The following is a 14,963-nucleotide window of genomic DNA, read 5'->3' as shown; positions in this document are numbered from 1 at the left end:
GCTAGGGCCAAATAGTGAATGAGATGATTACTTCCCGCTCCGTGCTCTTTAAATCTTTTACTTTCATTGTCTATGAACTCACTCAACACACAAAAATTCTAAGTCCATTCGTTCTCATTCATTCTCTCGTTGCTCTACTTTTCTTCTTCTTCTTCTTCTTCTTCTTCTTCTCTCTCTCTCTCTCTCCCTCTCTCTCTCTCTCTCTCTCTCTCTCTCTCTCTCTCTCTCAAGTTGTCGAAGACGATGTCAACGACAAAGACATTACCGGATGACAAAAATGATGTCATTATTGCTTATATAGGTATGGTCCATTTCGATTACGACAATTCCGATGAATTTTTCAATTGAATGAGTCGACCTACAAAGACAACGAGTAGAAAGAGGCCAAAGTGGACAACAAGGACATCATTGTTTTGAAGAAGAGAGATTCAAGAGGTAAATGCCACTAAAGAGTGAAAAGAGAAATAGTGAAAAAGAAAAAGAAAATAAAATCAGAAAATTTATAAAAAAAAATCTCACACACACACACATATCTATATCTCTATAATAACTAATAGTCTGTTATCAAAAAAAAAAAAAAAAATAATAGTCGAAATGTTTGACTTTTTGTTGACCATTCCTCATGACGCTACTTGACTATATAAATTTATGCAACGTCTATTTTTAAAAATACCAAACAGTTATGCCTTTTTCATTTTGTTGGTTCAATTTCAGTAATTGCATAATATACATACATACATACATACATATATATATATATATATATATATATATATATATATATATATATATATATACACACATACATATATATACACACACACATACACTAGCCTCTTCACATGCACTTCGCGCGTGAGATGAGGCTTTTTTTTTTTTTTTAGTGGTAGTAGCAAAAAAAATCTATGTTTTTTATTATATATATAATTTTTATTTTGAGAATCTAATTTATAAGTGGATAAATAAATTTGAAAATCAATAGGAAAGTGACCCTATTTTTTAGGCAATGTTTAAGTAGAAGTTAGAGTTGTATTTTTATAGGATTGTTCTTTAGTTTTGTCTCTACTTAAACATAAGAATGTAAAAGTATTTTAGAACAAAAAAAATCTGAATTGTTCATTAGTTATATATATATATTTATTTATTTAGATTTGTTTTTAGATATACGTGGGGTGTTTAACTTATTTTTCTATTTAAAAAAATAAATAAATAAACGTAAAGTTGCTTTGAAGAAGTGAGTTGGTGGAGGAGTGTTCCTATTTTGTAGGCAATATTTTAGTGCAAGTTAGACATATATTTTTACCAAACTATCATTTAGTTCTATCTCTATTTAAACTTAGGGACATAGGAGTATTTTGGAACAAAAAAAAATCCGGTCCAAACAGGGGCAGCCGCTTAAATAGTAGTATATATCTATACTACTATTTAAGGGGTTTCCCCTGTTTGGATTCCTATTTTTTTAGTTCAAAAATACCCCTACAATCCTATATTTAAATAGAGACAAAACTAAAGAACAATCCGGTAAAAACTCATTTTTTTAGTTCAAAGATACCCCTACAGTCTTATGTTTAAGTAGAGACAAAACTAAAGGACAATCTGGTAAAAATGTAACTCAAAATCCCACTAAAATATTGCCTAAAAAATAGGACCACTCTCCTAATAATTTTTAAATTGATTTATTCACTTATAAATTAGATTTTTAAAATAAAAATCATATATATATATATATATATAAAATAATTAAATACAATTTTTTTCTACAAAATAGGACTACTAATATTTAAGGAGTTTCCCCTGTTTGGATTCCTATTTTTTTAGTTCAAAAATACCCCTACAGTCCTATATTTAAATAAAGAGAAAACTAAAGGACAATCCAGTAAAAACTCATTTTTTTAGTTCAAAGATGCCCCTACAGTCTTATGTTTAAGTAGAGATAAAACTAAAGGACAATCCGGTAAAAATACAACTCCAACTCTCACTAAAATATTGCCTAAAAAATAGGACCACTCTCCTAATAATTTTTAAATTGATTTATTCACTTATAAATTAGATTTTTAAAATAAAAATCATATATATATATAAAAAAATAATTAAATACAGTTTTTTTTTACAAAATAAGACTACTAAAAAAGAAAAGTCTCATCGCACGCGCTTCGCGTGTGCGATGAGACTAGTAGATATATATATATATATAAACAAAAATTTATCATAGAGAACAATACATAATTAAGGCCTAAGAAGAGAAAAAAAAGAGTGAGAAATCTGAGGGCACTACTACCGTCAAGAAAGTAATCCTGTTCAGGCCAACACCCCACAATCGAAACTAATAAAGGTATTTTAAATAGGCAAATTTAGATTTGGTTATTTTGGTTAGATTGATCTACTGTGTTTGTGATGATTTTAGATTTTTGGTCTCTCTCTTTTTTTTCTTTTTTTTTTCTTTGCTTTCACGTTGTCCCTTCTTCTTCATTTTCACCGGCATCCATTGGTGTGCTCTGCACTGCATCTTCTTCTATTTTGAAACGTGCAGCATTGAAAGAGGATAAGTCTTCTATTTTGATTAAAAGATAAAAGTAAAATGAAATATGATAAGACAAAAAAAGAAGAAATACATGGAAGAGATAAACTAAAACAAAGAAAAAAATTAAAATTAAATAATTGTGAATGCATGGAGGACAACAAATGAGAGTAAAAAAAAAGTTCTTTTAAAATTAGATCATTAGAAGATACGGGAAGTTGAAATTTGGTAAGAATAAGATATTTATATAAGACTAGCATCTGAGCACGCGTTCACGCGCGTGCTTAGAGGCTCTTCTATTTTTTGAGTATATTTTAATAATTTGCAAGGAAAAAAAAAAACACAGTTTGACATCAAAGAATAGAAATAAGTACCAAACAAATAGAAATTGTCATGTAGCAAGACAACCAAATACATATTGGTTGTTGGTGAGGAAATTGATGAAGCAGGAGGAGCCAGTGGCTTGAAATATCATCACGGCTACGATGTGCCCTTCTTGATCTGGTGGAAGCATGATGTGAAGAGCACGGCTATGAAAGTAACATGTTATACTTTTGAGAATCTACCATCGAAAAATTCTCTTCAAGTTATCAAGAAACTCCCAAATGCGACTTTGCCTTATCTATAGCCATTATTTTTTTAAAAGAAGAAGAAGATGATGAAGCAGGAGGAGGAGAAGTATAACTTGAAACTAAAAAAAAAATTCTGGATAAGTAATTCTTAAGAAGAAGTTAAAGAGCAGTTTAAATTATAAAATTTGAGAATAAAACAATTTGTTAGGAGTAAAACATGGGGGAGTGGAATTCAAGTAGTTTGTTAGGAGTAAAATGTGGGAGTGGAATTCAAATATGGTAGGTTTTTTTTTTTTTTTAAATAAATTAAATGTCTCTTAAATATATGTAGTTCAAATTACTTTTATAGACTTAATTATTTATTGTTTAGAGTAGTGCTTAATAAATTTAGGGGTAAGGTAAGTACCTGGGGAGTTTTTTAAGTTATTGAAAAGAAGTAGGAATTTATATCTAGTAAGACATTTCAATGTAGAAATAGGAATTTAAATAAACGTAAAAGTAGGAGTTTATTAGAAACAGAAATGTATTTCAACGTAGATGTAGGAATTTATTATTTTTGTCAATTTACTATTTTAACCCCATTTTTTAGTTTGAGGTAAGGGTATTTTTGACAATAAAAAAAGCAATAACTAACTTTCTTTTGCCAATTTACTATTTTAACCCTATTTTTAAATTGTTGGTTAATTAATTTAGGGGTAGTTTTGACAGGAAAAAAACAATAACTAACTTTCTGAATCCTCATAATATATACAGATTTATATGTTAAAATAAAAAACTGTCATCGAGAAGTAAAGCGTCAAGAAGACGTACGGAAGAGAATGAGAAATTTAAAAAGAAAAGCATTCGTAAAGCGTTTAAAGGAAGATGAAAGAGAATAAGTTGAAAAGAAGTTACCAAATGAATATGAACTACTATTTATACTCAAATGATTATAACCCTTCAATAGGCATTTTTTCATTCAATATGCAACTTTTCGGTCAATAGAAACATTTTCATTCAATAAACACATTTTTTATCAATAGACACATTTTTAATCAATAGACACATTTTCGTTCAATAGGCACATTTACGGTTAATAAGCACATTTTCATTCAATAGGCACCTTTAATATATATCCAATATGAAGGTTTATGACCTTTCAATGAATACCTTTTGGTATATCTAATATGAAGAGTTATCACCTTTTGGTATATCCAATTTGAGGGGTTATGACCTTTCAATAGGCATCTTTTGGTATATATATATATATTACAACATATCTTGTATATACATGTATATACAGCATAAACTAAACTAAAGACGCAACAATCTGTTTCTTATTCCTTCTCACAAAAAACTAATAAATAAAACAATGTTGTTTTCTTATGCCTTACTAATAAAACTTTGTGCTATTTCTTTTAATATTATTTTAAAAAAAATTTCATGCGTTTTTTCTTATTACTCTAACTAAAAAAAAAAAAAAAAAAGCATTTTTCCCCTAAAATGCATCTAGTAGCTCTTCCATGCATTGCACAGGCTAGTGACTAGTAATAACTAATAGTCGAAACGTTTAACTTTTTTTTGACCACTCCTCATTGCGCCACGTGGCTACATAAATTGCAGCCACATTTACATTTTAAAACACCGAACAGTTGTGTCTTTTCAATATATCTATTCACAATTACACTTATTCCGAACCAGTCCTAATGTGCCTATAAATAGGCATCTCTCATCTCATTTTAAAAAGTTAGTTTTTCATTCATTCATTCATAAGAGTCTTCACAAAGAGAGAGAGAGAGAGAGAGAGAGAGAGAGAGAGAGTTCTATTCGTTGTGCACGGAGATTATAGTGCTTCTTCTACGTGTTGTTCATCATTTTATCTTGGTTAGTTTTATATCAACCATTTTGTCTTCATTTGGTCTATAAGTTTTACTTTATTTCTCTTACACATTCACACACAGATTTGTATATATATTGTTTATTGGCTACATAAATTAATGCTACATATATGCTTTAAAAGTTCGAACAGTTGTGGTTTTTCTTTTTCTTTTTTGTCAAGTTTCAGTTTGTGCCTTTTTATATTCCCATTAATTTTCAATATCTACTCATTGTTTCACATAAGATGCATATATTACGATAAAAAACTGTCATTCAGAACAAAAATAAAAGAAAAATACGTAAAAAATTGTAAAAGAAAACTGAAGTAAAAAGAAAGAAGTGAATGATATATCAATATCATGCTTGAATAGGAAATTGCGGTTATAGTGATAGGTTCCAGGGGTTAAGGGAATGGTATATGGGCATGTCGCTTGACTCTTTTTTAATAAAAAAATGCTTTACTATCGATTACGGAATACAAAAAAGCAATTTTTATAATTCTTTTTCAGTAGATACTGATTACGTTTAATACAATTTAATATCTTTGATGCTATCCGTTGGTCTTTATCCATACTTATAGACTTATTTTTCACTATTTGGGCGGGGTCAGGGAGCAATTGTCAAATGAAGAAGTTAAGAAAGTTGAAAAGAAGTTACCAAATGAAGAAATTGTTTAGTTTTATTGTTGCTACTCTTGTCTATTGGTGTGGTTTGAGTCCTGGACCTTTCCACTTTTTTTAACCAAAAAAAAAACTCAACTGACAAATAGAAATTTTGGAGAATACCCACAAGTTTCTTGTGTTTCTAAGAAAAATGAAAGAGAAGAAATTGAGAAGAAGTTACCAAATGAATATGAACTACTATTTATACATGAAGGGTTATGACCTTTCAACGTGCGTCTTTTCGGTCAATAGGCACATTTCCATTCAATAGGTACCTTCTTCAGTCAATAGACACTTCTTCAGTCAATAGACAGCTTTTCATTCAATAGGCACCTTTTGGCATATCCAATTTGAATGGTTATAACCTTTTAATAGGCACCTTTTGGTATATATTTTACAATTTATCTTGTATATATTTATATATACAGCACAAACTAAATGACTAAACTAAAAACGCAACATTATATCTCTTATTCATTCTCACAAAAAACTAATAAATAAAACAACATTGCTATTTTTCTTCTAAAACTCATTTCGTAGCTATTTTCGTGCATCGCACGGGTTAGCGTCACATTGCTATTTTTCTTCTGAAACTCATTCCATAGCTATTTCCATGCATCACACGGGTAGCAACTAGTAATAACTAATAGCTAAAACGTTTGATTTTTTGTTGACTGCTCTTCATTACGCTACGTGGTTATATAAATTAATACCACGTATATATTTAAAAACACCAAACAGTTGTAACTTTCATTTTTTAATAGGCACATTTTTATTCAATATGCACATTTTCAATAGGCACATTTTTGTATATTCCATAAACAAAACAACGTAATTTTAATGTATTTAAAAAAATTATATCATTTTGAGCTAATGTGGCACTTAACAGTCAGCTTATCAACATAAAAAGATAGAATTGCTTAAATCTAAACGTTATGTAATTTAATGGAGTGAATTCAAATTTTGTTGGGTAAAATTGAAATTAACTTAAATTTTAAGTGTGTAAATTATAATGTGAAAAAAAAATCATATTTTGAATAAAGCATAGGATAATTTGGACATTTTGACTTGGTACTTGGTAGTGGCGTGCACCACATGCGTAGTGGCGTGCACCACATGGGCCTGATTGTGGAGAAGACAGAAAGGGTGGGAAATAGGGAACAAATAGCATAGGTTGAAAAGAAAATGACAACTTATGGGTTCACGGGTAACATACTATTCACAAGCCAATTAACAAAGTACATATGCCCCAGTCCCACAAGATGCCAACAAATGATTCCCGCCCCAATATTCATGTAATTAATTTGACACCAACACCACCACCACCATTCCCATTTCTAAAAGCTGCAAATCTCTCTCTCTCTCTCTCTTCCTAGATAGCTGTGGGGGTGTTCATAGTTACATATGATATATATTCATGCGCGTGCTCAAAGAGCTAGCACAAATGTTATAGAGTAGTGAAAGCCAAAAAGGGTCTTGTTTTTCTTGTTCATTTAGCATGGCTTCTTATTGCTCTTGTTGTGTGTTGCAACTCTTCTACTTCTTCTTCCTTGGCGTAGTGGTCTTCTTAAATGTTGGGTGTCTTGATGGTGTTCATGCTGCAACAACGGTGAAAGTGGGTAACATTTCAAAGGTGGAAGATGCTGTCAATTTCCATATATACTATGGCCAGACCTTCAAAGTCATCAAGAATGCCATTGACGGCAAGAGCTATCTTCTCATCCAGGTACTCCTCTCTTTCTTCTTTACATGCTACAATTAGTCTATTACTGTACTAATACTAATCTGGGAGAGCCTTGGGCTGGTCCAATGCATCCAAAAATGATGATATGTAGCCAAAAATAAATGCGTGTCATCGTCCCAATAGGTCTAATCTAATATAAACCCAAACAGTACTGTACCCATAAGTCTAGGAGAGAGGTTTGTAACTTAGATATAGTTTGTAGGGCTAATTATTATTTTCGTCCTTAACATTTATCTTATATGTCAAAATTGTCCCTAATATGATATTTGTCTTATATGGTCTCTAACATTTTGATATTTGTATCAAGATAATCCAAATCATTAAATGATGGAAGAAAAAAGTGAGGTGACTTACTGTAAATTAAAATATTATTATTTTATGCCAATTATGTTGCCATGTGATCGTGACCTTTAACTCAATGGTTAGAGATTTTAGGTTTATTTTTTTGTTTATATTAAAAATTGATTAATGTCTTAATATGATGATAAAAAACTATTATCGAGAGCAGATACCGTAAAATAAAACTCACTTTAAAAAATAAAAAATAAAGTCAGTCTCAACAAAAAATAGCAAACGATACTTTGGGCCAAACTGCAGGCTATATATCTACTAAGCCAACTCAATGTTCGAATAATGTATCCGGTTACCAACCATTCCCACCTTGGTATCCTTCATTATTTTTCTTCTACTGCTTAGGATGGTAGTATCTTTTTGCTAAAAACATTTGAATAATACATATGATTACTTATTTTGTCACGCTTTTACAAATAAATTATAGGATAACTCGAGGATGGCAGCAAGGACAAAATATTGCACCCCAAGGATCAAATCGTTTGTCATCCCACTGTCAAACTATTCCATTGATACGGAATTATTTCCAGGTACTTCAACAGTTCAACTATTCACACCACACATTTTAATGTTTCCATTAATTTGGGTGTTATATTTGAGTTTTAGAATAGATAATAGCTTATACACCCATAGCTCACCCACCCCATATATATTACTCTCTGTCTCCCATATATGTCTGATTAATAAGTATTAATATATGAAAAGTTAAATTCAATAACATAAAGAATAGTTATTCTACGATCACAATTTTTGAGCTACAACTTTTGCAACAACTCTATATGATCAATTATGAGTGACTACTTACTACTTTCACATGAACTCACAATTTTTTTTTCATTACTCACAATCGACTATATAAGAGTTGTGATAAAAATTGTGTTCTAAAGAAGATCAAAACCTAATTTAATCATAATTTGTTTACCTAATTTAAATTAGAATTTATTTAAAGAAGATCAAAACCTAATTTAATCATAATTTGTTTAATGCTGATTTGTTTTATTCAAAAAAGACAAAGAGCTCTAATTATTTAGAAATTATTTTCAACTTTAATTAATTTGTATATTAGACTAATAATTTTTAAAAAAAAATATGAGTTTTTAAAGAACTATGTGATAACATTAAAAGAAATTAACAAAAATTCAAAAGCTTCAATTCTATACAACAAGAAAGCTTTAATGTTATAGAGAACTAAGAGTTCTTTTCTTTTCTTTTCTTTTCTTGATAAAGAAAACTTTCATTAAACCAATTACAGAGCAACATTCACCTTCCAAGCATCCCCAGTTGATGACAGGAGAGCAGAGTTATTTATTTCATAGTAAGACTTTAATTACGGGATTTGGGAAGCACTGCACAATTAGCCGTGACAGGGGCTACTGTGTTCAGCTCTCTCCTAGCCCAACTAAAGAGGACTTTTGTTATTGTTCATTTAACATAGCATTGACACTCATCACCATTAACCATAATAATCATCATCATCTTCATTTCTAGTGTATTATTCCCAATCTAAATGAACAGAAATTTTAACTCTTTCCTTTACCTTGGTCTTTAATCTTTATTTTATCTGACCCTTTTCTTTGTGTCTTCTCCTTTTGCTTTTGGTGAAACTTCAGTTTCCTTTTTCGAGGTGAGGATCACAGACGTACAGTAAGCAGTAATTCTGGTTTTATATATATATATATATATATATATATATAGAAGCGTCCAAAGAATAATGTTCATTGAAATTGTTTGAAGTCATTTAAATTTTGCCTCTTGATGTCTCTTTGAACAGCTTCTTGGCTTACTAGGGAGCTTGAAGGGCATTACATCAGATTCTGTGGCTTCTCAATGTGTACTAAAATTATATGAAGGTGGAGAAATTGAGATAATTAACAAGAGTGAGCCTCAACAGCTTGCACAATTCGGAGCACACTTTATTACCAACATTGATCAACCACAAGCTTGCAATTTTGCATCTTTTGCTCCATTTGGAGAAGAGACACCTCTGCAGGTAAGCATGTAATTTCATCAATAAAAAATCATCCACATGATATATATATATATATACACACACACATATGCCCCAAATGAGTATGAAAGAATCATAGTATTATATATATGAACTTGATGTTTTTGAATGGTAGAGGGCAGAGTGGATCAAGTTTTTGGGAGTTTTTGCAAATCTTGAAACTACAGCCAATCAAGTCTACGACGCAGTAAGTATAACAGTATATGATATATTGATATATCACATAATTATATATGATTGTGACAATATTACAAGAAAGTGGTGCACCATTACAGCCCTTTTTGTTTTTCTTTTGGAATCAATATTATATTTACACCCATGCAAAGATCTTTTTATCTGTTTTAACAAATCATTTTTGCTTTGCAGGTTAAAGAAAATTATTTGTGCTTGACTAAAGTCGCAGCGAGCAAGAAATCATTCAAACCAACAGTAGCCTGGATGGGATATTATGATGTATGTACCTTATTTAATAGTGTTTCTAAATTTACCAGAAAATATATAGTGTTTTTATATAGGCATAACCCATACATGAATTACAGTAATGGATAAAATCTTGGGGTGACCATCAAATGGGTTAGTGATGTATAGGATTCAATTCAAAATCACTGTCATGACTCATGTATCTTTTCTCAACAACTTAAGATATAGTTTAAGACTAAAGAGTTTTGTAATTCAATGATATTATCAACCACCTAAGGCAACTTCTTCTTTCAGTATTGCCTAGTAATTCCATGTACTATTTTCCTCCATTGACACTGTTAGATTACCTCGTAATCTTTAATATTTGTTGCCAAGTATATCCATTTCGTTTTTATACTTTTAATCTTTATATGACTAAATAAATTGTGCCTTCATAGTAGTAACAAAATTACTTGTTATTGTTCCTTTAACATTAATCATAGAAAAAAATTAAGGAAATCAAATGGAAGAATAATACGGGACTTACAATTGCTTTTCAAAGCAAAATTATGCGAACTATTTAGGTTTGCTCTTCGTTTGCAGGGTGTCTGGTCATTTACAAAGGAAACATACAAGATGAAGGTACCAAACAAATTTTGCAATTTTTCATTATGTCGGCCCATAAAAATTGTAATGGCATAACACAGGGATGGATCTATTGTTAATGAATCATTATGATTAAATGTTTATGCCATCGCTTTTGTCAGATTCAAAGTAGTTTTTAACTTTTTATTGCAACAATTTTTGTAGGACAGAAAATAAGAAAAACTAAATCACTGTAAGAAGTTTAATAAACTTTAATTTCTGAACAAAATTAACATGCTATTAATTGTCAATTTATATATTTCATAGTTCTACTTCTTCATAATAATATTATTGATAAACCTACGTAGAAATCCAACAAAAAATGTAGTTCTATTTTATATTTTGATTTTTTTTTTTTGGCATTTACTTTATTCTCGACTTGATTTGGCGCCCAAAAAGTATGGAAAATAAGAGGATTCAAATCTTCAGCCAATCCTGTTAACTCTTTGAATGGATTTGTATGTACATATACTTTTGATGCAGTACACAGAAGATGCAGGTGGAGGGAATGTGGACAACTCTATCAATAAGATTAGCTATAACATCTCTAATCCTGATGATTTGGATGAATTGCATGCCATCCTATGTGTAAGTTGAACAACAAAATTACGAGTAAAGTGAAAAGATTACCAGATTAAATATTTTACTAAAATTGTACATTTTTATGAATCTAATTGTTTTTCATCAAGTTTTAACTTACTGGAATGTTATATCCAACCATAGAAACTATAAAATTTAGCTATGGAAAAAATTTTATTTTGTAATTAAACTATTGTTTGTTTTTATTATTCCTTTCTTCTTTACATAAATTGTTTGGCAAAAGCAATTGTTTGAAACGTAAGTTACCTAAAAAAAATTTTAATTTATCTATGGTTTGATGTTTTAGTACTAAAGCAAATTGTGCCTGTAATAGTTCAAATAAATCAAAAATAAGCATTCTTGGAAACAATCCTTATCAGTGCATAATTCTTCCTCAAATTTTTGGGGAGTCCTCTGTTCTCTTTATGCCTTTTTTCTTAAGATGTGAAAGAGAAAAAGATTGGTCCATATATTTTTCTTACATAACGAATATGAAAGCTTGTTGCCCTTGATCTAAAATATATGTTAAATTCTCTTCTTCAAATAAAAATGAATTTTGAATATGAAATGATTATGAATATTTGAGAGCCAAATGTGCTAAATTAATTTTAAAACTTAGATAAATTTGTTTTTTCATTGATAGGGATCTAACATTTTTACGTGAATTCATTTCCTCCTTGTAGACTGTGGATGTCATTATTGACGAAACATATACTACTGATCCATCTGGCTACACTTTAGCCGCTTTTCTCCAGAATGTAAATATTGAGGATCACTCCTGTTTTGCTTTTCTTACAAACCAAAGCTTATGGAGATATGATAAAAGAGTTTACAACTCAACGACTCTTGGTAAGTACTTTCAAAATAAAATTCTTCTTCCACTTAATTTTCTAGATTTCAGTTTCATATTTTTTTTTTCATAGTAATGCTAAGTATTTTTCGGTTGCTTAGTAATTAACTGCTAAAAGCAGAAGTGTCAAAGGCAGTTATAAATTTATGAAACATGAAATTGTTTATCTTTTTCTTTGCATATGATAGATTTTCAACTTGTAGTGCCCGCTTACCAATTGAGCTAACTTGAAACCCACATGAAATGGTGTATCTAATTCATCAACATATAATTCCTTCAATTCTAACATGTTTGTGCATGTTATTATGTTCTGTGATAAATTTTACTTATAGTTGATGACTATATATGTGTAGTTTGTTTAATCTTTTTTCTTTTCATGAATTTTCTTGTGAAGATTGGTTCAATGGAGCTGTCTCTCAACCCCAATTGGTTTTAGCAGATCTTGTTGAAGCTTTATTTCCTACAGGAAATTACACTACAACACATTTTAGAAACCTTGCGAAGGTAAAACTATTAGTTATTTTGAAAATGATTTTTTTTTTTTTTTTGGTGAAGAATCTCTATGTTTATGCTTCAAATTTATACATCTTGACATGCAGGAAGAAGGAGTGATAAGCATCAGTCCTAGCATGTGTGACTGGGATCCCTCCGTAGCATTGCAGCCCACCATTGTAACTTGCGGATAATGCTTCATATGGTTACAAATTATTTTATTTTTTAGAATGAATTTCAAATTATTTGTCCTCATGGTTGTTTAGTATTCCTTAAATTTGATGGTATAGGCTACACAAGGATATAATTCTATTAATTAGTTTTTCATGAAAATTTGTAGCACTCATAATTGCATTGATTCAATTTTTAAGAGCTATAAAATATTACATTGTTACATATCACTTGAAAGTTGAAACTAATTACAATTTATATATTTTTTTGGACAAAGAAATTTAACAATAAACAAACTCTAATTAAATTACTTTTGGTCTCCTGAAATAAATGTTTATTTAATTACATTTGATTCTTAGCTTCCTCTCCAGCAACATTAGCTTTTGAAAGCCCTGGCTTTCATAAAAAATTTTAATGTTTAGAGCCATAAAAAATGCGAATTTGTTGTGTGTTTATTTAGAAAAGATCAATTATATTTTTTTAATAAAACAGTGCAAAACTAAACAAATTATTATTACATTATATTCGACATTCACTAAATAAATTTTAATTAATTAAATTTATCTTTTCTACAAGAACTCTAATTAGCTTTTTATTATTAATGTGTTTAATTACTTTTTTATGAACTTTCATGTATATTGTAGATATTCTCAACTAGCATTTATATTTGCAAAAAACTAGCCTGTAAATTGTTTGAGCTTCTGCTATGTGATCTACTCATTAAAATGAAAATTGGAATGAGTGTAAATTTTGAAAATCTAACCGTTAAATTTTATATTCTTATTATATTTTTTATGCTTGCAAAATTTTAAGAAAATCAAAAATCAATTGCTATGTCATCAAACAAATGTTAATATTTCAAATTTTTGTAATATAAAATTGTGTATAAAAAATAAGTTTATTGATTGAATAGTAAATAACATCCCTTTTGAATGAAATTTGATATGCATGTTAAAAATATAAGAAACATAAAATACAACGGCTAGATTTTCAAATTTTACAAAAAAAAAAATATATATATATATATATATATATATATATATATTTGGAGAGAAACTCTTCAAACTAGTTTGAAAAGAAATTTTATTGTTTTTTCCCTACATGATCTACTCTTTAAAAAGAAAATTGAAATGTAAACTTATAAAAGTAAGGATGACAACAAGATGGCAAATTGTCAAGGCAGGGGTCATCTTGTCCCCTCAAAAAAAAATCATTTTTATAATAAATTTATTTTAAAAAAAAACTAAAGAGATACATCAAAAGCGTAGAACAAGCATTAATGATATGTGATCCTAATGCATAGAAATTACCATTCCAAATGGGGAAGCAAGAACCCTTACTACTTGACTGTTTGGTTTAAAACATTTTAGTTTCTCTAATTTGCGTTTGGTTGGACGTGGATAAGTGGAGAGAGAGAAAAAATAAGTTTGTATAAATTTACTCATATAACATTGTTAAGAAATGATGCCCAATTAAAAAAAAATGACAAACAACCACAAAAAAAAAAAGGCAATCACCCAAATTTATTAAAAATGCAAAATCTTGCCCAGAAAAAAAAAATTCACAACTAGTTAAACCAAAAAAAAAGCAACTAGCATGTTCATGCAAGAGGAGGGGGTAGTTTAGTTATTGATTGCAACTAATCCTCTTTCCTCTATTTTCTCCTCAAATTGGGCAAATAGAATTTTGGTGGGTCAAGGGAGAAAACACTTGGGCCCTACCAATTTTTCATCCCCCTCTCTCCAACCAAATACCCATAAAATCAGTTTTCTCTCCACTTTTCTCTACCCTAATTTCTATCTTTCATGTTTCACCCCCAACCAAACGGACCATAAGGGTTGAAAAAAAACCAAGCTTTACAAACAAATGTTGATTAATCACTTGCAATAAAGGTAAAATTAGAACATTATAGTTTGTAAGAGGTTTTGTAAATTTAGAAATTTATAGCTTCTAAGAGCATTCACACCAGTTCATATAAAAGCTTCTAAAATAAAAAAAACTACCAATTTTACACATTTTGAGCAAAAAAACACCCACATCAATGGGTGTAATAATGTGTAAAATCTTGTAAATCCATCCACGAGCTACAGTAACCATGTAAATATACACGGTTAC

The 14,963-nt window shown here is 29.6% G+C and overlaps 1 protein-coding gene across 2 annotated transcripts; it reads left to right on the top strand.

The window, feature by feature from the left end:
• The first annotated feature begins 6,942 nt into the window (after window positions 1-6,942).
• On the top strand, window positions 6,943-13,078 carry LOC142607760 (uncharacterized). 2 transcript variants are annotated; one of them, XM_075779378.1, is made up of 11 exons: window positions 6,943-7,335; window positions 8,132-8,234; window positions 9,315-9,328; window positions 9,476-9,694; window positions 9,828-9,899; window positions 10,079-10,165; window positions 10,715-10,753; window positions 11,240-11,344; window positions 12,019-12,184; window positions 12,580-12,689; window positions 12,785-13,078. In XM_075779378.1, the coding sequence occupies exons 1-11, from the start codon at window positions 7,108-7,110 to the stop codon at window positions 12,869-12,871; spliced, it is 1,230 nt and encodes a 409-aa protein (XP_075635493.1). In that variant the 5' UTR covers window positions 6,943-7,107; the 3' UTR covers window positions 12,872-13,078. The 2 variants fall into 2 exon arrangements, with proteins under 2 accessions (XP_075635493.1, XP_075635501.1); XM_075779386.1 differs by lacking the exon at window positions 10,715-10,753.
• The last annotated feature ends 1,885 nt before the right edge of the window (window positions 13,079-14,963 follow it).

Source organism: Castanea sativa, chromosome 1, assembly GCF_040712315.1.
Source record: "Castanea sativa cultivar Marrone di Chiusa Pesio chromosome 1, ASM4071231v1".
Classification (NCBI taxonomy): domain Eukaryota; kingdom Viridiplantae; phylum Streptophyta; class Magnoliopsida; order Fagales; family Fagaceae; genus Castanea; species Castanea sativa.
This window is presented reverse-complemented; position numbering and strand designations above follow the sequence as displayed.